General features: G+C 36.9%; 1 protein-coding gene across 7 annotated transcripts in view; it reads right to left on the bottom strand.

Annotated features, from left to right (window-relative positions):
• The window catches only part of Csmd3 (CUB and Sushi multiple domains 3), a 1145339-nt gene that overhangs the window by 376103 nt on the left and 741615 nt on the right, over positions 1-27621 (bottom strand). For all 7 annotated transcript variants that reach the window (XM_052747788.1, XM_052747786.1, XM_052747792.1 and 4 more), the window contains 2 exons: positions 12107-12245; positions 8217-8404 (listed from right to left, as the gene is read on the bottom strand). In XM_052747788.1, coding sequence (XP_052603748.1) covers positions 8217-8404; positions 12107-12245 — 327 coding nt within the window. The remainder of the gene's footprint in view (positions 1-8216; positions 8405-12106; positions 12246-27621) is intronic.

Consider the following 27621-nt stretch of genomic DNA (forward strand, 5'->3'; position numbering starts at 1 on the left):
CACACACACACACACACACACAAAACCACCACCAACAACAAAATAACAAGAACTAACAATCATTGGTCATTAACATCTTTCAATATCAATGGACTTAATTCCCCATTAAAAAGACACAGGCTAATGGACATGAAAACAAGATCCTTCCTTGTGCTGCATACAAGATACACATTTCAACATCAAAGATAAAGTTACCTCAGAGTAAAGGGTTAGAAGAAGATTTTCCAAGCAATCTTCCAAGAAGCAAACTGGTATAGCCTTTCTAATATCTTTCAAAATAGACTTCTGACCAAAATTAGTCAAAGGAATTGGGGAAGGACACTTTATACTCATCAAATGAAAAACCATTGAGATGATGTCTCAATTATTAACATCTGTGCTCTAAACCCTAGAGCATCAAAATTTGTAAAAGAAACATTACTAAAGTTTAAATCATACATTGAACTCTGCTTATTAATAATGGGAGACTTCAACACCCCAGTCTGACCAATGGACAGATTTTGTCTAGACAGAAACTAAACAGAGAAATAATGGAACTAACAGATGTTATGACTCAAAGGGATATAACAGATATCTACAAAACTTTTCACCCAAACACAAAAGCATATATTTTCTTCTCAGCACCTTACAAAATGGTTTCTAAAAGTTAACTACGTACTTGGTTACAAAGTAAGGCTAAAGAGATACAAACAAGAAAACTGAAATAATTCTCTGTAATTTATCAGACTACCATGGATTGAAGCTGCATTTAAACAACAGAAAACATACAAACTCATGGGAACTAAACAACTTCATACAGAATGACCACTGGGTCAAGGCAGAAATAAAGAAAATTTAAAGACATCCTAGAATTCAATGAAAATACATGCACAACACACCCAATCTTAAAGGGACACAATGAATAGAGTTCTAAGTGGAAAGTGCATAGCACTAAATACTTTCATAAAGAAACTAGAGAGATCTCATACCACCAACTTAATAGCACACCTGAAATCTCTAGAACAAAAAGAAGCAGACACACTTAGGAGGAGTAGATGACAGGAAACAGTCAAACAGAGGGCTGAAATCAATAAAATAGAAACAAAGAGAACAATACCAAGATCCAATGAAACAAAGATTGGTTCATTGAGAAAAATCAACAAGATAGACAAACGCTTATCCAAATTAATGAAAAGGCAGAGAGAGAACATCCAAATAAGTGAAATCAGAAACAAAAGAGGGGTATACTATGGAATAATCCTTCTGTACATTGTGAATATGTATTACTCTCATTGGCTAATATAAAGCTGACAGGCCATTAGGCAGGCAGGAAGTATAGGTGGAATAGCCAGAAAGAATACTCTGGGAAGAAGAAGGCAAGGTCAGAGAAATCACCAGCCAGATGCAGAGGGAGCAGGAGATGAAGATGCCATGCTACTAAAGGTACCACCACATGACAGAGCATAAATAAGGAATATGTGTTAACTTAAAATGTAAGAGCTAGTTAGTAATAAGCCTGAGGTATTGGCTGAGCATTTATAATTAATATAAGCCTCAGTGTGTTTATTGGGAGTGACTGTGGGACTGGAAAACTCTGCCTACAGGGACATAACAACAGACACCAAGGAAATCCAAAGAATCATTAAGTCCTATTTAAAAAAATCTGTATTCTACAAAATTTGAAAATCTAAAAGAAATGGACAAATTTCTTGATAAATTCCACTTAGCAAATATAAATGAAAATAATATAAATAATTTAAATATATCTATCACTCCTAAGGTAATAGAAGCAGTCATTAAAAATATGCCCACCCCTTAAAAAGAAAAAAAGAATTTAATAACTAAGGCCAGATACTTTTAGCAGATTTCTACCAGACTTCAAGGAAGAGTTATTATCAATAACTCTTCCACAAAATAGACACAGTAGGAACATTGCCAAATTCATTCTATGAGGCCACAGTCACTGTGATACCCAAACCACACAAAGACTCATTCAACGAAGAAAAAGAATCAGAAACCAACTTCCCTCATGAACATCAATGCAAAAAGTACTCAATAAAATACAAACTGAATCAAAAAGCACATAAAAAAGATCATCCATCATGATCAAGTAGTCTGTCAGTTTAATCCACCATATAAGCAAAGAAAACAACAACAAAAACACCTAATCTTCTCATTAGATGATGAAAAGACTTTTGACAAATCCAAAACTCTTTCATGATAAAAAGTCCTGAAGAGATTAGGCATAAAAGGGACAAACCTCAATATCATAAAGGCAGTTTACAGCAAGCCTATAGTCAACATCTAATTAAATGGAGAGACACTCAAAACAATTCCACTAAAATCATGAACAAGACAAGGCTGTCCATTCTTTCAATATCTATTCAATATAGTACTTGGTGTAACTCTAGCCAAGCTAGTAAAAGACCTGTATGACAAGATCTTCAAGTTTTTGAGGCAAGAAATTGGAGACGATATCAGAAAATAGATCTCCCATGCTCATGGATCAGTACTACCAATATAGAAAAAAATGGCCATCTTACCAAAAGGAATCTCCAGATTCAATGCAATCCACATCAAAATTCCAAAACAATTCTTTACAGAACTTGGAAGAACAATACTCAACTTCATACAGAAAAATTAAAAAAAAAAAACCTGGATAGCTATAATAAAAGAACTTCTAGAGGTATTACCATCTCTGATTTCAAGCTCTACTACAGAGCTATAGTAATAAAAACAACATGATATTGATATAAAAACACACATGTTTAGCAATGGAATCAAATTGAAGACCCAGTTGTAGATCCACACCTGATTTTTAACAAAGAAGTCAAAATTATACAATGGAAAAATAAAAGCACCATTAAAAAAAGGTGCAGGTCTAACTGTAATTCAGCAGGTGGAAGAATTCAAATAGATTCATATCTATTACCCTGCACAAAACTCAAGTCCAAGTGGATCAAATACCTCAAAATAAACCAAATACACTGAATCTGATAGAAGCGAAAATGAGAACTAGCCTTGAATACATTGGCACAGAGGACAACTTCCTGAACAGAACACCAATAGCATAGGCACTAAGACCAACAATTAATAAATGCGACCTCATGAAAGTGAAAAGCTTCTGTAAGGCAAAGGATATTGTCAATAGGACAAAATGCCAGCCTATAGAATGGGAAAATATCTTCACCAACCTGAGATCTGACAGAGGGCTGATTTCCAAAATATATAAATAACTCAAGAAACTAGACATCAATAAACCAAAAAATCCAATTAAATAATGGGAGAAATAGAGAAATTTCAGTAAATTTCAATAAAATAAACAGAGAAATTTCAACAGAGTAATCTCAAATGGCTGAGAAACACTTAAAGAAATATTCCAAATACTTAGCCACCTGGGAAATGCAAATCAAAACAACTCTGAGATTTCATCTTACACATGTCAGAATGGCTAAAATTGAAAACACAAGCGACAGCTCATATTGGAGAGGATGTGGAGCAAGAGGAACACTCCTCCACTGCTGGTGGGAGTGCAAACTTGTACAGCCACTTTGGAAATGAATATAGTTGTCTCCCAGAACATTGGGAATCGATCTACCTCAAGATCCAGCGATAGCGCTACTGGGCATGTTCCATTCTACCACAAGAACAGTTACTCAAGTGTTTTCATAACAGCCTTAAAGTAATAGACAGAAACTGGAAACAACCTAGATGCTCCTAAACCAAAAGAACAGATAAAGCAAATGTGGTACATTTACACAATGGAGTATTAGTCAGTTGGTTAAAAAAATAATAATTACGACATGAAATTTGCAGGCAAATGGAAGGAACTGGAAAAAAAATAGTCCTGAGTGAGGTAGCCCAGAAAGAAAAACATGGTATGTACTCACTTAAAATTGAATGGATATTAGCTGTAAGGCAAAGGATACACATGCTACAATTCACAGACCTAGAGAAGCTAGGTAACAATGAGGGCTCAAAGGGGTATGTATGAATTACCCAGGGACGGGGAAACAGAATATAGAGGGTGTACATTGGGATTGGGGGAATGGGAAGAGGAGTGACCAACCAATGACTGCTCCAGCTTGAGACCCATGCTACAAGAAGGAACCTATCCCTGACACTGCCTGGAGAGCCAAGACCTAAAGGCTGGATAGCCCAGAGGTCTAGAATAGTATCAAACACGACTGCACTCCCCTACCAAAATAAAAAGCCAATTAAATGATTCCCAATGATATTCTGTTATATTCGTAGATTGGTGTCTAGCCTAATTGTCATCAGAGAGGCTTCATGCTGCAACTGAAGGAAACAGATGCAGAGACCCACAGCTAAACACTAGGTGTAGCAGAGCTTGAGAATTGTGTGGAAGAGGGGGAAGAAGAATTTGTAGGAGCCAGGGGAATTAAGGACACCACAAGAAATCCCACAGAATGAAGTAACCTGGGATCATAGTGACCCACAGAGACTGAACCGGCAACCATGGATCATGCATGGAAATGACCTAGGCCCTATGCATATATGTTACAATTGTGTAGCTTGATCTTCTTGTGGGATTCCTAACAGTGGGAGAAGGGCTGTCTCTTTGAAGACCTTTTACTTCATACTGGGTTGCCTTGCCCAGCCTAAATACGAGGGCAGGTGCCTAATCTTAACTGCACTTCGATATGCCATGTTTGGTTGATACCCATAGAAGGCCTGCCATTTCTGGAGAAAAATGGAGGAAGAATGTGGGGGGGGGGCAGGGCAGAAGGGAGGTTGTGGGAGGGACTTGAAGGAGAGGAGGGAGGGGAAACTGCTGTGGATATGTAAAAACAAAGACAAATAAATACTTCTAAACATTGACAGACAGGGAATTTTCAGAAGTTTATATTGGTGTTATATGTAATGACACCAAGTTGTTCTGACTTTTTTCTTACTATTTTAGAATTTTTTAAATGGAATTTCAAAATGAGGTTGATGATTATTATTACAGGGAATAAAATTATTTGAACATTTTCGCTTCTGGTTTCTATCAGTCCTTTCTTGAGTCATAATGCAACTTCTTGTCAGTTGCTGTAGATCTGTTGAAAATTGATTTATAATTTCAAAGTGTTCCATATTCAGGTAGTCAAGAAGGATTCATACTTGATTATTTTTTTGAAGTTTATACGAGAAAATTTCCAGAACCCTTCCTTCTATACAGCTGAATTTGCATTTTAGACAAGAAGTGTTCCCCTCCCCCTTGGGGAATAACTACACTGATACAACAAATGAATAATATTCTGAAACATTATGATATATTTTTTAGTTTTCATATGTTGTAAGTTTCACAAGTTTGTTTTTGAACTTAACGTGAACTGATTTTCCTGTTTATTTTATTTTTTTAATTAAACTATATCTATATCATTTTCTCCTTTCTCTTTCCTCTAAAATCCCTCCCCTTATTCCATCTCCAAAGCATGACATCCTTTTCCTCAGTTATTATTCACACACACACATACACACACACACACACACACACACACACACACACACACACACACACACACACTTGGTATTTGATCACCAATTAGGGGGCTCATCTCTGGGAAGGATTATTTCTGGCACTCTCAGCATTCCTGAGCTGCCTAAAATTTTTTATTTCTAGGTGAGGAAGAGAGACATTGTGAGACAGAAAGCTGTTGAGACTGTATCTGCTAGAAATGATGGGGAAGAATCACCTATGATACCTCAAAAATATGGCTGCCTAAATAAGACTCAAAGAAGTACAGCAGAAATGGACATAGAACATGAAGGGCAATAAAATAGAGTTCTTGTTAACTTGCTTCTTAGAGGAAAAATTGTGTGGCAAAAAAATGAAAGATCCTGGAAACTTGCAGTATGAGCAATGGTGTGTCTGCCGTAAATCCTTCCATAGGTTTGAATCCTCTGGAGAAATAACTTGACTTTAAAAATCAAGAAATTCATTAGAAGTTCTGATGAACAAACTATTTATGTTGAACTTAGGGAATGGTTCATTTAGAATGGGGATTTATTTCATACAGTAAGCTTTATTAATGAATTGTCAACTAAGAACAATTTTCTGTTTCTTTGTAACAAAGAAACTATGACAGTAGAAATTATTTCACAGTCATAAATGGATGACAAGACTAATAAAATAAACCTTGGAAGAGGAGATATCTTATAAATTTTTAAGTTACTGCCTACAGTATTCTGCCAGGTCTGTAGCAGTGTGTCCCTCACATTTACCTCCACCTCTCTGTAACATTTTGTTTCCCAAGTAACTGGTCAACATTATATTGTTATCTAGACTTACTAAGTGACAAGTTTGCCAAGACAAGGAATGCATTTGACCCAAATTTCTCATTTTTATGCCTCATTTATTTAGGTTTTTCTTTCAGAACTGCTATCATCTATTAAGAATTTTATGAATATAAGTCTTTACTTTGACACTTGGCACACATGATTTCACTTAATCTTTAAAACTGTCTTGTGACTGACACATGGAGAACATCATAAACACTGGGTAAAGTATGATGGATGCAGCAGAGGATTAAGAAAAATACATTTATGTGTTGATATCCACTAATCTGTGGTAAGAATTATTAAAGTAGACATCTAAGATTGGCATCCCTGACCCAGTTGTAAAATTACAACTTAAACTACATATTCCTATTAAGATTCTTTAGTTTATTTGAATTTGCAAGTCTTTGAGAAAGCTTTTTTGCCTTTTAAAATATTTAGAGATACATTTTCATGTGATAGAGCTTGAAATAACGGGAAATAATGTAGCTAAACAACACTGTGGATAATAAAATTTCAAAGCGAAAAACAATGATAATGTTTCAAGTATAATTTAGAATGTTTATGAAGGAACTGGGTACACGTACCAAAGAAAAATATCCACAAGCGAATATAAAATAATGCATTTCTCATGTAGTAAACTGATATTGAGGCACTGAGATTGACAATAGGCTTAAAGAGAAAGAAATAATGTTGGTATGTATTTGAAATAACAATACCTTGTAGCAACTTGTTTCTTAAATTTCATATATAGGAGTTGCTTTTCATATAAAAGCACAGGGAAATTTATTGCATTCTATAATTTGGAGTTCATGTATATACTCACATAAGTAAGTTTATGTATACACACAAACATATTTATACAGAGATATGTCCTATGTAGTAAGTCAGTAGTATATACATTTGCAAAATGTTTGTAAACCAGAGGTACATTTCTACATGAATAATAGTATTGAAAAGGGTAAAGTAGAATATAGGTGTGGTGGTACATGTCTTTTATTCCAGCAGTGAGTAGCAGAAGAAGATAGATTTCTGAATTTAAGGCCAGCATGGTCGAAATAGACAAGCTAGGGCTATATAATGTGACTCTGCCAAACACACCAACACCTTTCATACCCACACCCCCCAACATATACAAGAGAGAGAGAAGGAGTGTGCTGAAACAGAAATATTTCAGAATTTCTTTTTCTTTAATACTATTGTATATTTATGCATGATGTGTGGGAGAGTGTGTTTACATCACTGTACAAATGTGGAAGTCAAAAAACAGCTCCATGGAATCCTTTCCTACCTTCCACATTTATATGGGTTCTCTGACTCCACTTGGTTGCCAGACTTGGACAGCTCTAACGTTCATCTGCTGAGCCATCCTGCAAACCTTACTTGAGACTTTTAAAGCAATGGACCCTTAACTGTGATTATTATGAACCGATTTCCACACTTTGGGGTACAGCTTGTTATAGCAGACTTTTACTGCTATCAATCATATGTATGTATATTATACACTTTAATTTTTATATATGTTGACCTTTTATACAGAAAAAATGAATATTTTACATTGACAATGTTTGCAATTCATTTAAGTAAAATATGATAGAATAATGCATTTTGTGAAGTAAAGGCTAAAATAATCCTATTATTTCAAGTATATCAAACTGATAATGACTGCAGGTTAATTTGCTTCCCTAAGCCATACAAAAAAATTACATGAATGCACTGAACTTATTTGATGTTTCTGACATTCTCTCAGTATTTTCTTTTTAAGTAGCTAGTGGTTAAAATCCAGTGTACCATTTACTTGTATAAAGACATTAAACATTAGCTTTATTATTTATAAAGAAAGTTTGGTTTAAAAGATAAATGAGTAAATATCTTACTTCTCTTAGCAATATTTAGATAATATCAAATGTGGAGCAAGCAGAATGGAGAGATAAAGACTATTTGTAGCTACTTACTTTCATAATGAATCTTGAATCCATTATTGGAACGGCTATTGTCCGTTGTAAACAGAAGATAGATGAAGTTACTGCTGCTGAACAGAAACTGTGGCACTTGGGTGCCATTGTAAGACCCAAGCAAGGGTGACAGAAGATTTGGTCCATCATGGACTTCCAGAACATCGTAATTTAGTTCAGTCTGAAATCTAGGACGAAGAGACACAATTGGAAGCATTAGAAAACACATTGGAATAGAACTTTAATATTTTAGTTACTCTACCATTAAGGTTCATCTTTCAACCACTTTTTATCATTTTTTTACTTTCCCTGGTATCTGAAGTATCCCTGAAATATCTGTCTGTTCCAAGTACCAGGATCTTATGTGGGGGAATGCCCAGTCAGAAGAATGTATACTCATATTCATAAGAAAAGTGTCTGCTGAGTGTGATAGGCTATCCTTAGTAAATAAATGAACTATTCCTGACCAATGCACTTCTCAAGACACCTGTATCTGCTATCGTCAATTCTATGGAAAACTGTATTGTTTTATACTGATTTTAACAGTACATACATGTCGAATCTGACCTCCGCTTTATAGAAACTGACACATTTTATATAGTACTTCAAAGATCTTCAAGTTTTATTTTTGTCTTTAATATATATGTCTGTATGTGAGATTGTTGCTTATGAGTGAAGTGCCCGCAGACTATGGAAAAGGCCATCAGTTTTCTAGAGCTGAGTGACAGGTGGTTTTGCATTGCCTGACGTCGGTGCTGGAGGCAGAACCTGGTCCCCTCCTAGGACAGAAAATGCTCTTAATCACAGAATCATAAAACACATTTGATACTGAAGGTATAAAATTTAATATGAGTGTTTGGGTGGGAGCTCCACCTCAATCCCTGGCACCCTTGTGTCCCTATACCCAAAGAGTCCGGAATGTTTGGAAGGAGTCTGGTGGAAGATCCACTTCGGCTGCCTTCCCCATCTCTTTCCCTAAACCTGCCCCTTTGAAGTCTGCCAAACACAGCTCCTCCCCCAGAGAGGTTCAAGACCACTTCCACAGGGAATATATAAGGAGCATCCCAGAAAACAGACTAGTGGTTCTTCCTGTCTGGCATTCTTGTCTCCTCTCTACAGGGCTGGGGTAGGGTGGGGCTGGGGAATTTCCTGGGAGAGCTTTACCCATTAAACCTGGGCTTTCCAAATTGGTCTGATTCGGTTTGTTGTGACCGCAGAGAGGCCTTCAGGAGGCCTAAAATTTATCAACGAGGCTTCACAGTTTATTTTTCAAATGCCATTTGAACTTTATATAGGTTCATTATGATGTATATATTGTGTCTGTTTAAATTGGTTATGTGATGTTTTTACTTATCTATTTCTTATAATAAATTTAATTTAAAAGTTGCATTTTCAATTTAAATTCTGTCATAGGAAATGGAAAACAAGTGTCACAACTCTATAATGATCAAGTTCATTAATTGCAAAGACCATGTACAAATATTTTCAAATTAATTTTTTTGCATTGTTCTTATAGTAAGTTGGGTAGAAGTTAGAAGCAAAGTAGGGATGGAGGAAACAGATCAGGGAGAATGTCTGTGTGGAAATAGGGATGTGGAAGTGTATTCTAGGGACCAAAATGAGCCTACTAAATCCATGAAAATGTCATAATGAATCCCATTAAACACATTAATTTTTAAAAAGATCCATAAGAAAAAGAATAAGACTTCGTTTCAAAGAATATAGTAAGTGTTAGGTAATTCCCAATACTTTCTTGTTTCTTAAGATCATATTTAGAGAAAAAAATAAACATCAACAGGTTTTAAGGGCCATATACATGGAAGCAGCTAACATATGCACGCCCGATTTCAAGGGATGGTTTAATTTGTGAATCTAACGAATAAAACCTGTTGGCTCAATAACTTGAAGTACTTGCTCATCCATCTGTTGCCAAGTTCCTCCTATCCTTGCCAGCCACTGCCAGGTGATCCTCTAAGGCAGTGCTCTTCTGACCAAGGGCATGGAATATTTTAAAAACTCAAGGGTTTTCAAGAAAGAAGGAGAGGAAGCGTGCTTCACATATGTTTCTGTCAAAGCCTTCCAATGAAGACTCCTACGTTTGGCAGTGAGAGAGCTCTGTGGGTGAGGGCATCTCCCACAAAGCCTGACTACCTGAGTGTGAGCACCAGGAGTCACATGAAGAATCGGAACATCAACTTCCACAGGTTATCCTCTTTCATTGACACATGCCTACATACATATGCACACACATACCATCCCCACAGCACTTGTATAAATGTGATTCAAAGAAAAAAAAAAGAACACCTTTCATGCTTTCATGTGAAGGAAGGAAGAAGAGACAAAGGGATCAAAACCCAAAAGGAACATTGGAGTTAAAGGATCTTATGCATGTATGTATGTATGTATGTATGTATGTATGTATGTATGTATATATGTATGTTCGGAGAATGCTTGAAAGAAGTCTACTAATATGACTGTGCTGTGCAGTCTTAAATAGAGGATCTCATCGACATATTCTTAAGTCATTCTAACTGCCATATGGCAATGATTTTGACAGTCATCCTGATTCAGACTTCACCATGCTGGGACTATGAGGCATGCCCAAGCACATTCAGCCTGCAAAAATATTCTGAGTTTAAAATGAGCACTCTAGGCTAAGCATTGTAATGTACTCAGAGGATAATTAGTGTTCAAGGGGATCCTGGCTTACATAATGAGTATGAGCTAGTCTGAGCTATATAATATGATATTGAAAACTAAAATGAAATAATAGACTTAAATATGCATATAACTGTCATGTGCTAAATTGCACCCCATACAAATCTGCATGTTGAAATGTTAACCCACCCCCTATATCATGAGAATATTATGATGGAGAATAAGTCTTTAAAGAGGAAATTAGACAAAATAAAATCATGAATCATGAGAATGGGCTTCAATCCAACATACCCTCACATCTGTGAAACAGGGACTAGGAAACAGAAATACACATACACACATAATATATATATATATATATATATATATATATATATATATATATATATATATATATATATATATAATTATTGGGTAACAGTGGATAGAGGACAGAGCCAAAGAAAGAGATCAGAAAAAGCAACCCTGCAAGTCCTTGTCTAAGACTCCTAGTCCTTAGAATTTTAGGAATATAAAGTTCTATTGTTTAAACCACAGAATCTTAAACTGAGCATTCTATACTCTGAAACTCAGGATTTAATTCTATATCATATTAAATGAGCACATCTGTTCCAGAGTTTCAGTTTTTCTTTTGTCTTTAATAGATGGCAAAATTTTATGTATTACAAAAGTCATTTTAAAGTAAATATTTTACGACTTACCATCAGTGAATATTTCATTTGTTTACCTACTTTTTATAAATATGTAACCAGGGTCATAAAAGAACTTTGGGCAAATGGGATCACAAGAGAAAATGGTGAATGCATCCTATATTTACTTGGGTGATTATATGGTAGTACCTGTATGTGTATTATACTTGGAGGCTACATTGAATTCATTTTTCTTCATATCCCTTTTGTTTCTGGAAATCTAGCAGAGCTGAATTCACAAGCCCTTAAAAATATAGGACAACTAAACTCATTAAATTAAAGGTCATATCTCAGTATTGTGCATATGTACAGCAAAAAGGTCTTGCATATCTTAATAGTAAAGCTACAGCAGTAAACAAATAAAAAATTAACTTGAGATCAGACCGAAAGGTCAAAAAGTGGCAGACCTTCTTAAGCATTCAAGATACAGCAATCCACTATTCTAATATAATTATTTATTGATGTAGTAAGGGAAATGGTGAATGCCAACTAGTTTAATGCCTATTCATTTCTGTGTAAGATAGAAAAAATATTTGCAGAGACCTTTCAAATGTGATTTTGATGGAGTGTCCAGGTTCAGCTTCAATCACCCACTCACAATTCAAAGAGTCTTTGTAGTATCCTGGCCATCCTGGTGAGAGAATTACTCCACTTGGAGCAGAAAAGTGGCCACCACATGGAGCTGAAAGATGAAACCAGAGAAGGTATGAATAGAATTTTCAGAATGAGTTATGTAAAACATTTTCAGTCCCAGCATTCATCTATTTACTTATTTTTGAGACAAGTTCTTGTTATTCAGTCTATGCTGTCACAGTACTCACCATGTAGCCCAAGTATTCATGTTCTTCATCATCAGTTTAAAATGATACACACATTGTCAATTTTTGGTTTTCTCTTGGTTTTTTTCCTTATGTTGTCAAATTTTCAGTTAAGACAATATGAATTAAGAAAATGTATCCTAAATCAAGGTTTCAACACAATAGAAACTATCCCTTTAATACGCAGTTTCTTATTTTCATTAATAGGTAAGGAGAGAGTTGTTTTCATTTTCTCTTAACTAGGCATGATGACATATGTCTGTGATAAAGCTAAAAGAATCCCTGAGATCTTGGCACACCTAAGCTGTATAGCAAGACCTTGTTTGAAAACAAACAAACAAACAAAATAACAACCAAATTTTCTCTTTTTTTATTTGTTTTTCCTTATGTTTTACTTTATATTATCCTGAAACCTATTATTTTGTATACTAATTTTATCCCTGTTATTCTTAAATAAAGTGAAACAAGACAAATAAGATAGTAAATATATAAAACTTCATTAAGAAAATAATTCCCTATAAAAACATCCACTTGAGCAAAGTCTTCATTGGTTTGATATTTGTTTTTGTTGTTCTGAGACCTAGTCTGAGGTGGTTCAGTTAAGCTTTAAATATGTAATCCTCCAGCCTCAGTCATGTTAGCTCTGGATTATAGGCATATGCCAACCCATCTGTCTTGAATGAAGTATTTTTTAGGTAAAATTATTAAACATGCTATTTGTATGAGAATGTTCATTAATAAACCAAATACCATTTCTTATCTGAACCCAATATTGTTTTCTAATCTGATAGCTTTCTAAGAAGACGATTGTCATGAGGATTACTTATTCTTCCACTTTGAATGACACATAATTCAAAATTTATTTTCATGTAGGGTTGTTATATATTTCTTTCTTTTGGGGGCAGGGGTTTGAGACAGGGTTTCTCAGTGTAGTTTTGGTGCCTGTCCTGGATCTCTCTCTGTAGACCAGGCTGGCCTCGAACTCACAGAGATCCACCTGGCTCTGCCTTCCGAGAGCTAGGATTAAAGGCATGCGCCACCACCACCAAGGTTAGTTGTGATACATTTCAAATATGAATCTATGTGCACAATAATCATTTAAGTTAACATACTTTAAAGACAATAGTGAGTATTTCATCTAAAGAAGGAGCAGATAACACGAAGTTTATTTGGCAGAAATCTTTATTATGTCATCAACTCATGTTGTTCTTGGAAAGCATTTATGCATTAAGTCATTAGATGAAGTTATTAGTCATAAAATTAGCAATTTAGGAAGAGGCCAAAAATGGTTAAAAAGTAGAGCATTGAGAGGCATTTTGTCCAAATGTATAGAAGGTAGAGGCAGGTCAATAAGAAACATAAGGTCACCTTTAGTTATTTAGTTACATAGTTACATTTTGTCCCTCCATCCAGAGTGAAGAAGAGAAATGGATGGGTTCTTAAAAAAAAATCCCAACAAAGACGTCTCTTGCGTCTTTTGGAAAGGCTATTCTCAAGCAGGGTCATCACTCAAGAAGAGAGAGGATTGTTCCATTAGGTCAGTCAGAAGAAGTCTCTTGATCTGAGGGGCTGTCCGGAGAGTGCTGGGACACAGAAACTGCAGAGCAGCAACGAAAAAGCAGCCCCGGTGCTCAAGCCCCCTGAAAGGCAGACCTCAGTGAGACTGGAATGTTCCAGAGGACAAGGAGAGGAACTGCAGAGAGCAGTCCTGAGTTGAAAAGCCACCGATGCCCCAGAAATGAAACAAGTTCCCAAACCACCGGCTGGTACTAATGATAACGTTTATAAGATGGATAGCATTTGTGAAAAGCTAACTGCACCACGAGTGATAATGCAAAAAGAAAGGCAATTAGTTGTCTAACCATTACAGTTTGATATATCATACACATAAAAAATAGTGCATTATGTGATAATTCTCTTTAGGGAGCACTAGTTTTAACTTGAGCTGAACAATATCATTTGACCTACCCTAAGCAATAGCAATGAAATAACAAATTTGGTATACTTATTATTTTCTCCAAATGCTTGAAAATTAATAGTAATTGTTGATACTTCAGAAATACAAATAAATTTTATACCTAAATAAACTCTATATATCCTTAAATTTAATGAAAGACAGAAAATATCTCTGATTGAAAAAAAAGAAATTTGGAATATTTACCAGGAAAGCAGCTAAAGTCTAAGGAGGTATTTTTAAAAGCCCACTCAGTCACTCATCCACTTATTCATTCGTTCACTCAATTATACTTGTTATGCAACATACTAATAACTTTTAAAACTGTTCGTATTTGTCCAGTGGTATGCTAAGATGACTCCTGGGCCAGGGAAAGTGACACATATCTCTAATACCAGCTTCATTGCTTCATCGATTTTGGGGCCAGTGATGACAGAAACAAGAACGTCACAAGTCCACACTCAGGTTAGGCTGTGTAGCAAATCGGGTGGAATACAGGTGACAAGCACAGGGAAAGGAAGGAGAAACCAAAACAAAGGAAAGCAAGCAAGCAGGGGAGCGAGTTCAGTTGACAGTGCTGTGCATGGTCAGCAAGCCCGAAAACCTGGGTTCAGTTCCTGGCGCTGAACTATCTGGTTGTAATGATGTGACTCTGTAGTCCAAGTGTATAGAAGGTAGAGGCAGGTCAATAAGAAACATAAGGTCACCTTTAGTTATTTAGTTACATAGTAAGTTTAAGGCTTGTCTGGGATACACGAGACCCTGTCTCAGACGGGGTGTGGGAGGGGTCACTACTATTATGAATAATTATGGATATAATGATTATAAATAATTTACATATTATCAGTCAAGGATTTGATAACAGGTATTCTGACTGTAGAGAGTTATGAAACTTTTTAAGTTACATAACATTCTTTTCTCACAAAGATGCCATGTTTCTGCATTCTTTTGGGAAAGATAGAAACAGAAAACATTAAATCCAATTTCTATGATGAAAATATGGCCAGGGTAGTGGACATGAAGGATTCAGAGAAGATATTTAATTTGATCTTCTAAGGATGAATCATAGTTCTGGAAAGAAGAAATAAGCGATCCTGGACATCTGTATATGAAGTAACAGAGTGAAGTTATATAGGATTGCATTAGGATAAACAACTGAAAAATTGTAGAACAAGGTTGAGATTTCCATTTGATTAATCATGCAAGTACAGTGTATTTAGACTTTGTGAGATCATCAAGGATACTTTACAAAAAGTTAAGAAAGACTTAATCAGAATCTGACATAAAGCTATTTCAGGGAAGAGCTGAATGATGTGTTCAAAAATATTTCTAGGTGACATAATGTGACATAAAAATGCAAAAGAACAAAAACTGTTCCTTCTACCCTTGTGTAAGACAAATTGCTAAATAGTCTTATTAATAAAAACCCAGAGCCAGATAACAATATACTGGGAGACACAATATGTCACCACACCCTTATCATATAAAACAGAATATATGCTGATTTCATTTAAAACAATGGAGAACTCAAACTCACCGGAGTTATACATAAAAAGTCAACACCAATTAGTGCTCAACTTGAGGACCAAGCTGGCTAGTTTTATGTCATTTTAATTAGTGATTGATGTGGGAGTGCTCAGCCCATTGTGAGTGGTGCCACCCTTTGTGGGTGGTCCTGAGTTCTACATATAAAAAAAAGCAGGCTAGAGTTACCCCAAAATATTTTATGTTATTTGTGGATATTATAAAAGATAATATTTCCTTGATTTCTTTATCAGCCCATTAATCATTTGTATAGCAAGGGCTACTGACTATTGTTGAGTTGATCTTGTATCTCACCACATTACTGAAAGTGTTGATCAGCTGTAGGAGTTACCTGGTAGAATTTTTGGAGTCATTTACATATTCTATCATGTCATCTTCAAATAGCAAAAGTTTGGCTTCTTCCTTTCCAATTTGTATCCTCTTGATCTCCTTTTGATGTCTTACTGCTCTGGCTAGAACTGAGTGGAGAGTGTTGGCTTGTTCCTGACTTTCATGGAATTGCATTGAGTTTCTCTCCATTTATAATTTGATGTTAGATGTTAACTTGCTGTATATTGCCTTTATTATGTTTAGGTATGTTCTTTGTATCCCTGATCTCTCCAAAACCTTTATCATGAAGGAGTTTTGGGTTTTGTCAAAGGCTTTTTTAGCATCTAATGAGATGATGATCGTGTGTTTTTTTTTCTTTCAATTTGTTGATAGGGTAGATTATATTAACAGATTTTTGTATGATAAACCCTCCCTGCATCTCTGGGATGAAGCCTACTTGATCATGGTGAGTGATTTTCTTGATATGTTCTTGGATTCAGTTTGCCAGTATTTTATTGAATATTTTTTGCATTAATGGTCATGAAGGAGATTAGTCTGTAATTCTCTTTCTTTTTTGTGTGTTTGTGTAGTTTGGGTATCAGGGAAATGGTAGCCTTGTAAAAAGAGTTTGGCAATGTTCCTTCTATTTCTATTGTGTGGAAGAATTTGAGGAGTATTGGTATTAGTCCTTCTTTGAAATTCTGGTAGAGTTCTGTGTTGAAACCACCTGGCCCTGAGCTTTCTTTGGTTGAGAGACTTTTAATGACTGCTTCTATTTCCTTGGGAGTTATAACCAAACAGGTGAAGCACCTCTATGACAAGAACTTCAAGTCTTTGAAGAAAGAGATTGAAGAAAATATCAGAAAATGGAAAGATTTCCTGTGCTCTCGGATAGGTAGGATCAACACAGTAAAAACGGCAATCTCTCGGGGGGCTGTGGGAGTATACAGCAAGTGACAACTAGTGTTTGACAAGTCGACCCACTAGACATAGAACTCCCCGATGGCAAGCCCAACCTGGCAAAGCTATGGGGTCATTGACTGTGGAAACCAGTTGTTTGATGGTTATAACTTTCTCAGGTGCCACTGTCATACCTCCCTAATAAGAACAGCTGTGGGGTGCTTTCCACAGCCCTTTGGTAGTGTGTTTTACATCTCTGGGCACACATTTAGTTGTGGATTTCTATTTAAGCTGCATAATTCTGATGTACAGAAATATTACCAAAATATTCTTCTTTATTGACACAGGAAATTAACAGTATTCTCAATCTCAAAGACAGCCTTTTACACATTTTTGCAAAGACCTTAGAACTAGTCCAAAACAGACTAAGCTCTATAGAATATACACAAAGACTGATTTTCAGGTATTGTTTATTGCTAAATCAAGGCAAGGCTGTTTACACCAAGACATAGTCCTTGTAGTAGCTCCCTTTCTGCACATACCTGACCGCTCAAGTTTCAGCCAATTGCTTAATGTCTGGGACCCCTCACCAACTAATATCTGGGATCCCTCACCAACTTAAAGCTACATGCATAAGTCAGTGTAACATTACTAGCCTAAGAGAAACTACGTGACTTATCTTGTGTTTTGAGAAATGGTAGGGCCCTGAAAATGTAACCTGTGATTGTCCAGAGTTTGGCTGTGAGGGAGCAACAGCAGTGCTGTGGAGAGAGATAAATGTGTAGAGCTATGTAAGAGCTACTGCAGAATATGAGTGAAGTGTGTGTGTGTGTGTGTGTGTGTGTGTGTGTGTGTGTGTGTGTATACGCAAATAGATCCATATCTATCCATCTATCACCAAGCAGAAAACAAGTCCAAATGAATCAAAGACCTCAACATAAATTTAGTTACACTGAACCTGACAGAAGAGAAAGTAGGAAGTAGCCTTTAATATCTTGGCACAAGAGACTACTTCCTGAATATAATTCCAGTAGCACAGACACTGAGATCAACAATCAACAAATGGGACCTTCTGAACAGAAATGCTTCTGTAAGGCAAAGGACATGGTCAATAAGACAAGATGTCAGCCTACAGATTGGAAAAAGATCTTCACCAACCCCACATTTGACAAAGAGGTAGCTTCTAAAATATATAAAGAACTCAAGAAACTAGACATCAAAATACCAAGCAATCCAATTAAACAATGGGGTACAGATCTAAACAGAGAAATCTCAACAGAAGAATCTATAATGGCCAAAAGACATTTAAGGAATTGTTCAACATCTTCAGCCACCAGGAAAATGCAAATCAAAATGACTCTGAGATACCATCTTGCACGTGTCAGAATGGTTAAGATCAAAAACACTGTTGACATCTTATGTTGGAGAGAATGTGGGAGTACAAACTTGTATAGCCACTTTGGAAAGAACTATGGTGGTTTCTCAGAAAACTGGGAATCAATCTATCTCAAGACCCAATGATACCACTATTGAACATATACCCATGGGATGCTCATTCATACCACATGGGCATTTGCTCAACTATGTTCACAGCAGCATTATTTGTAATAGCCAGAACCTGGAAACAACCTAGATTCTCCTCAATGGATAAAGAAAAAATGTATGGAATACACAATGGAATATTACTCATCTGTAAAAAAAAAAAAAAAAACAATGACATCATGAAATTTGCAGGTAAATGGATGGAACTAGAAAATATCATCCTGAGTTAACCCAGACCTAGAAAGACAAACATGGCATGTACTCCGTCATAAGTGGATATTAGATGTGAAGCAAAGGATAACCAGTCTACAAACCAAAACCCCAGAGAAGCTAGGTAACAAGGAGGATAATAAGAGGGACATGCATGGATCACCCTAGGAAGGGGAAATATATAAGATCTTCCGGGTAAACTGGGAGGTTGGGGAGATGAAGCTTTACGTGACTGTCTAGGCTGCCAGCTGTCTCTGTCTACTCTCGAAAGACTCCCAGCAGCTGCGTGCATCCTTCTCCCATTTCTCAGTTATTATTATATTCCTTTTCAGGTCTTTGATGGGATTGAAGACTAACAGTGATAGTTACAACCTTCCTGTGTCTTAGCTAGAACATATTAAGTACTAGATTCAGGTTCTTTAGGATAGGGCACCTTTTGGGATGATCTTTGTAACGTGCCATTTACTTATGTTTCAGACTTCTCTGGATTTTAGTATTTTAGTCTCTTGTTTGATGTTGTTCATTTTGGTTGTAGTTCCATCTTGTCTAGGTCATTATCCCTTATTCCTCCTGGACAATATTTGATATCATTCCTATTGTATATAGTTTTGTATTAGGTTAGAACTTTCTTATTTAGACAAAAGGGGGAGATGTAGTGGATGTGACCTGGAAGCACTACCACTAGTGAGGCTTCTGGTAACTGCCATGCCTACCTATGACCTGCCCTTGGGGTGGGGCTGAGATGGGATCCCTTAAGACCCTAGATCCAGATGTGCCTGGCCTCTTTGTTCCTCATGATCCTGGATGCTGGATGGCAGAACGAGTCAGAGTTCTCCAGAGAACCCTGCTGGACTGCACCTCACCTCTCCTGGATCCCATAACCAACCCCTTTACTGGCTGTAAGCCACCCCCAAATAGATCTCCTTTTTAACTACGTGGAGTTGCCTTGTTAATTCCCCCCAATAGGGATGAGAACATGGGGGAAAGGGATAGTCTATTTGGGGGAGGGACAGAGCGGGAGAGCAATGAAAGAGATATTTTGATAGAGGGAGCCATTATGGGGTTAGGGAAAAACCTGGTGGTAGGGAAATTCCCAGGAACCCACAAGGATGAACCCAGCTAAGACTCCAAGCAATAGTGGACAGGGTGCCTGGACTGGCTATCTACTGTAATCAGATTGATGACTTTCCTAATTGTCATCATAGGACGTTCATCTAGTAGCTGATCGAAGCAGATGCAGAGATCCACAGCAAAGCTCTGAGCTGAGCTTCTGGAGTCCAGTCAAAGAAATGGAAGCAAGACCATGATGGGGAAACCCACAGAGACAGGTGACCTGAGCTCGTGGGAGTTCAGGGACTCTGGACTGACAGCTGGGGAACCTGCATGGGACCAAACTAGGCCCTCTGAATGTTGGTGATAGTTGTGTGGCTTGGGTAGTTGGTGGGGCCCCTGACAGTGGGACCAGAATTTCACCCTAATGCATGAACTGGCTTTTTGGACTACTTCCTATTGAATGATGCCTTGCTTAGCCTTGATGCAGTGGGGAGGGGCTTGGTCCTGCCACAATTTGATATGCCAGACTTTGTTGACTCTCCATGGAAGCCTTACCCTCTCTGAGGAGTGGATTGGTGGGCAGTGGGGGGAGCAGGAAGAGAGGATTGGGGAGGAACTATGGTTGATATGTAAATTGAAAAACACAACTTTTAAAATAAAAAAAATAAAAGCAGACTAAGCAGGCCATGAGGAGAAAGCTAGTAAGCAGCCCCTCCATGGCCTCTGCATCAGCTCCTGCCTCCAGGTTCCTGCCTTGTTTGAGTTTCTGCCAAATAAACCTTTTCCTCCACATCTGGTTTTTGGTAATAGTATTTCATCACAATATTTACTCTAATCAGGACAGCAAGTGTGTAAAACATAAAATACATACATACATAAAGTGGAGTTCTTTTTCATAGGATCATTATCATAGGCTTTGTTAAAGCTTTAATGTGGGTAGAAAGAAGATGTGAATAGTGAAGAAAATAGAGTGATAGAATATGTAGCCCTTTGTAAAAGGGTTTTATGTAAAGTCAAATATTAGCCAATAGCCATTACATTACCAACAGTAGGATGGATTTTCTGTTGGGAGTCTTCCTTGCTTCTAAGTATGTAAACTAAGAAGCTAGTAACTGTTAAAATAAGTCCCAAATTTTACAAAAGAACAAATTAGTTGAATTATACTTGACTTGGGAAAACTTCAGTCTGAGGAAATGTTAGACAGCCCCATGTCCTGCCTCCTGTGACTTGCAGCAACATTTACTTTAGAAATCATGTTGTTCTCTCCCTTTGAGATACAAATCTCTTTACAGTCAATTAGACTCCCACAATTTTCACGACCCAGGAATTATGCCTGTCCTCTTGAACCTCATCGAAAGCCCTTTGCCTAATCTCAGTGGGAGGGTAGGAAATGACATCATTAAGGTCCAGTTTGGGAACACAAATGGGCTAATCACACTGGGCATCTTTCTGTTTACCTTCCCCAGCATTTTTTTTACAAGTTCACACACCAGTGCTTTAGAATCTGGAGCAGTTTATTTCAATCTCCCCTCTCTATCATGATGATCCCGAAGAGCATTACAAAATGAAGTTAGAGATTATTTACTTATTAAAAGTAATTTTGATTTTCTCTCTTTCTAGTTTTAAAGTTGGAGAAATTTCATAGAATATATCATATGATAGGAATCATGGGCCCAGGTAATTGTAGAGATTAGACTGAAATTGAAATCTTTAAATTACAAGTTAGGAACCACTTCCATTTTAAATTTATAAAATTAACTTTCTAAGAAAAACATTTATAATACTTATTGTCTTTAGCTTTAGTGGAGATAGAGATTAATGGAAATTGAGGCTAGACCATTCTGTTCAAAGGTCTTTAATGTAAGTTGAAGTTCCTAAACACCATGCTAACAACTTTATTGTAATCATTTCCATTCATTTATTAATAAAAGGGATTGTGTCTGCTACATTTGATAATTTACTATATTTTAAAACTCTTTTTTTAAAGAAAATCTGCAATCATGTATCTGCCCTCCATAGACATATAAATCTTAAAGGTTTATTTTATTGTTTTTACTTGTGTGCATGTATGTTTGTGTGAGTAAATACCATGTGTAAGTGGGAGCCTGTAGAGACCAGAAGACAGCATCCAAACCAATAGGCATTTGTTAGCTGCCTGACACAGGTGTTTGAATATGTACTTAGATTCTCTGAAAGAGCATCAAGTGCTGCTAACCAATGGGTTGTCTCTCCAGTTTTGAGAGAATGTATACAAGTTAGGTAGATGTAATAAACATATACATGCTTGAGTTCAGAGGGAGAATCTATATATACAAGGGCAATAAGGCAATGTTCCAGAGAAAGGAAAGAAAACTTCCTGCAAGAGAGGTTGTCCAAGGATTGTTTAAAGTATATGCAGAGGAAAGAGAACAGGAAATGAAAAATATTAATGTGAGTGGAGAAAAGTAAACAACATTGTGCTTTCTAGTTCATGAGAAGAAAAAGTTCACGTAAATTTGTGGGGGTTTTTTTTGAAGGAATGTTGTGAAACATTATTTTAAGGTGTGTTATATTTGTTCACATGGAGTATCTCTTTAATGATGCAAAGATGCTTTGCATTCTTTTATGTTGCATTTGTTTAACACTATGAAGCTGTGCTACTTTGCCTGTCTGAAACATCTGATTGGTCTAGTAAAGAGATGAATGGTCAATAGCTAGGCAACAGAGAGGGATAGGTGGGGCTGTGAAACAGAGAGAATAAATAGGAGAAGAAGAGTGAGGAGCAAGAAAAAGAAGGAGAGGGCGACACCAGGGGTCAGTCACCCAGCAACACAGGAAGCCACATAGTAAGGAAAGAAAGAGATACAGAGTAGAGAAAGGTAAAAACTCAGAGGCAAAAGGTAGATGAGATAATTTAAGTTAAGAAAAGCTGGCTAGAAACAACCCAAACTAAGGCTGATTCCTAAGTAGGAATAAGTCTCCATGTATTTTTTTGGGAGCAGGGTGGTGGGCTGCCAAAGAGCAAAGAGTAAAAACTAACTAACTACAGAGATGCAAGTATTTTAAAATTGGTGGGTACCTAGGAAACTTGTTAAAATGTAGGTTTACAGAATAAAACTCTAGTGTTGTAAACAGGATCCGAAGTTGACAATGTTAACAAGAAGGCCCACCATGATCCTTCGGGTTATTTTATTATTTAGACACCATAGACCCTGTGAAAATATAAATGAGGAAACATATGGATGTGTCTCTATCTCAGAGATCTCCTGAGTGCTATCTCTCTCCAGTTTCTTAAAAGTAAAGGACTATTGTTGCATAAATGAGAACTATCCTCCATTGGGCTCATTGTTTTGAGCCCTTGGTCCCCAGTTGTTGCTGTTGTTTGGGAAGTCTAGAGAACTGTGTTGAAGGAATAATTCATGGGGGACAGCTTTTAGGTTCCATAGTCTGGCCCTATTTCATTTTCTCTTGGACTTCTGACTGTCAGTTAGTCCTCAAGTTCCCAATCTTGTCTCTTCCTTGCCACAATGAACTGTATCCTATCCCTTCTGAATTATAAGCCAGAATGAACCTTTTCTTCCCTTAACATGATTTTGTCAGGGTATTTTATGACAAGAACAGAAAAGCCATTAATGCAGGGTATGATTTGGATATATTAGTAAACTGCAACTTATTACCCTACTTTTCCCATTCTGCAGCAATGAAAACAGAATGTGAGAAATACAAGGGAGATCTAGTTAATTTCTCCAATTTAATTTTTATAATATGTAAAATCCATTATAAATAATCTGCATTCAAATATTGGTTCATGTCTTTATTTTTACTATAAAGGAAAACACTCCAAATACCTAATATACTTTAAGACTGACATGACTCTACATTCTTCAGATAGAATTCAAACAAAAATCTCAATAAGAGTTCTGAGGAATTAGAAATTTCACAGCAAGAGGTTATGTCAGTGGAAAAGTCATACTTGAGTACTCATAAGAAAATTGGAGACGTAAAGCTGAGTTTTGATCACAGGTTTAGCAACAACGAATTAAAAAAAAAGTAAGCATTCCAGCATTTGGCCAGAGAGTTGACCCTTCTGTAAAGAAGTGCCTGAAAAACTCAACATCTCACACCATCACACACTGATGCCCCCATTTTCCTACTTTTTATAAATTTGCTTTATATTTGTAGCTTTGGTAAGATCATTAGATATATCTAACATATGCATATTGGATGATGATTCAATGGAATTAAAGAACATTCATATTTAAAACTATCATTAAAATGATGAAGCTATATTCACAGAAATGGAAATTTGAGTAACCCTGAAACTTGAATATTAATCACTTCTCCTTCAATTGTTATGTTTCTTCTATTCCTTTTTCAAGTTTAGGCTATCAAAAATTTGGAGATAAACTCGGTAGATGGCTAATATTTATTTCCTGATGCTATTCCTCCAGCTGAAACTCAGTATAATATACACATATAGATAAAAAACGGATTCTTCCTTTGAGATAAATATGTGTATGTGAACAGACAATGTATTAGAATTACAAATCAGTTCTGATATATGCATGGAGTCGTTACTCTAATTGCTTCTTCAAAAGAACTCTCTGCACAGAGAATGTCATGTCTGTGCAGAAGGGCTTCCTTTCCTCCGAGGCAGATTGAAATTCAGGAGAAACCCCTTATCCTCATTGAGGAAGTTCATCAGGCATGCAAGTCCCGCCTTGCTTCCACACAGTTCTCTAGGGACTCCAGTTCCAACCTATTCATTCTAAAAATTTTCTCAGATATCTCACTAGGGAGTAGGAGGGAACATAAACCAGAGTAATTCAGGGAGATCTATTCTGAGGGCAAGGCAGTTTTTGCTTGAGTAAGCATTTTATGGAGCATTCTGAAATCATTAGAGCAAACACAAAGCATGGTTTCATTCTCATTTTTTTTCTTCTGACTTCTACTTCAAATATGCACTGTCAAATCTCCCTCCTAAAAAAAAAAACAACTTGGGAATGTATTCTAACTTTCTGATTACTATCAATTTTTTTATTAAAAATAATTTATTTTATTTTCAAACCCTTTGATTTCTTTGATCCATTCATCTAAGACACCTCTCTGGGTAGTGGAGAGAACTGTGCTGTGTGTTGGGGTGGGGGCACTTGCTGAGTCTCTGTCCCACTCCTGAAGTAGAGAACTGGCAGGCTCTTGCACATTTTTATCACCCAGTTTTCCATTGTGGAAAGAGTCAAGGCTAGTACCTAGGAGATCATGCTCCAGTAGGCCCCTTTTGTCATTGGTGGTGGTACCAAGTATTAAACATGCTTGCTGCCACATTAGGAGAATCAATGAGTCTTTTGTAAAGTCAAAGAATTAGGAGAGAGGTCTTAAAATACTTGATTCCCCAATAGAGTGAACTCAACCATTTCTAGGTATTGCTCTGCTCCCAGCTCATATGATAAATTTGTGATCTGTTCTTGTATTACATTTATTAAGAAGCCAATCCCAGGTACCTACATTGGTACTTGGCTGATGCAGAAATCACTCACGTTTAATTGTCAAACTGTTGGAACTACAGGTCTCTGTCTCCAGCTCACCAGCTATTTATAATTCTCTTTCCCCTGTTTATTAGTCATGGAAGACATATGTATCAGTGAGTTCAGTGAATCAGCAAACATATACTTAGCAATTGCAGTCTTTCTTTCATACATGTATCTCTGCATGCTCCATGAGCAAGTTGCCTGAAGTGCTTGCATTCCATTGGGATTATGGATGAAGAAATTACTATCCACTCTACTATATGGGAGTGAATGAAAACCTCAACACCCCATGAACCTAACAGTTACAAACAGAAAAAAAAGTATCAACTTCTCTTACTTCCCTAACTTCGGCTTAAATGGGCTGAGAGTGAAATGACTGAACTTGTCATCAAGAAACAAGAGTTAACTTACATATCCTACATGGAGTCTCTAGAACTCAATTGTCCCTGGAGGAACTTAACATATGTTTTTCTCTTTAGCTATTGTTACTCATTAGGAAGCTCCAAACACTGGCTTCAGTTCTTCATATTCACATGCTAGTATTGTTTTTCTTGTTAGAAAGCCTTCAAAGACCATATTGTTTGAAATTATTATGAAACTCAACAAGAGGCAACTTTCCATTCAGTCAGTTTTAACTTAGCATCTTAATTAAATTACTAGCTTTGAGGAAAGATAATTATGCAACTCTTCCAATATATTTCATTAAATGAAATCCTCTTTATCTATAAAGAAGCTCAGTGAATATTTTATGCCCTAATCATATTCAAGAACATGACCATGTAACCGGAAAGGCCAATATGCCATTTCTATTTTTACTGGGAGCTTGCTTTAGATTAAAGAGGGCACTACTGACTACTTTGTAATTGGTAGAGGCTACTAGCATTAGGGAAGAAATACATATGCATTGGAGTCTTAAGAAATCCAGACGACAATTCTCGCTCATATAAACCCTCCTCATTCTCGCTAATTGGACTCCCAGAGATCCACCCAGGGCCTAGTCATGGATCTCTGCATCCAGATTCCTCAGTAGTTGGATGAGGTTTCTAGCACAACAATTAGGGTGTTTGGCCATCCCATCACCAGAGTAGGTCAGTTCGGGCTGTCTCTCGACCATTGCCAGCAGTCTGTTGTGTGGGTATCTTTGTGGATTTCTGTGGGCCTCTCTAGCACTTTGCTTCTTCCTATTCTCATGTGGTCTTTATTTACCATGGTCTCCTATTCCTTATTCTCCCTCTCTGTTGTTGATCCAGCTGGGATCTCCCGCTCCCCCAAGCTCTCTTTCCCTCAACCCTCGCCTTTCATTACCCCCACTCATGTCCAGGCTGTTCATGTAGATCTCATTCCATTTCTCTGTCATTGGGTGATCCCTGTGTCTTTCTTGGGGTCCTGTTTTCCAGGTAGCCTCCCTGGTGATGTGAGTAGCAGACAAGTCATCCTTGTTTCATGTCTAATATCCTGCTATGAGTGAGTACATACCATGTTTGTCTTTCTGAGTCTGGGTTACCTCACTCAGGATGATTTTTTCTAGATCCATCCATTTGTCTGCAACCTCATGATGCCATTGTTTTTCTCTGCTGAGTAGTATTCCATTGTGTATATGTACCACATTTTGTTTATCCATTCTTCAGTTGAAGGGCATCTGGGTTGTTTCCATGTTCTGGCTATTACAAACAATGCTGATATGAACATAACTGAACAAGTGCTCTTATGGTGTGGTTGAGCATTTCTTGGGTATATGCCCAAGAGTGGTATAGCTGGATCTTGGGGGAGATTGATTCCCAATTTTCTAAGAAAGCGCCATATTGATTTCCAAAGTGGTTGTACAAGCTTGCATTCCCACCAGCAGTGGAGGAGAGTTCCCCTAGCTCCACATCCTCTCCAGCATAAGGTGTCTTCAGTGTTTTTGATCTTAGCCATTCTGACAGGCATAAGGTGGTATCTCAGAGTTGTTTTGATTTGCATTTCCCTGATGATTAGGGATGTTGAGCAGTTCCTTAAATGTCTTTCGGCCATTTGAGTTTCCTCTGTTGAGAATTCTCTGTTTAGTTCTATAGCCCATTTCTTAATTGGACTGTTGGGCATTTTGATGTCTAATTTCTTGAATTCCTTATATATTCTGGATATCAGTCCTCTGTCAGATGTGGGGTTGGTGAAGATCTTTTCCCATTCTGTAGGCTGTCGCTTTGCCTTGTTGACCGTATCCTTTGCTCTACAAAAGCT

Source organism: Peromyscus californicus, unplaced genomic scaffold, assembly GCF_007827085.1.
Source record: "Peromyscus californicus insignis strain IS unplaced genomic scaffold, ASM782708v3 Scaffold_20__1_contigs__length_68692818, whole genome shotgun sequence".
Classification (NCBI taxonomy): Eukaryota; Metazoa; Chordata; class Mammalia; order Rodentia; family Cricetidae; genus Peromyscus; species Peromyscus californicus.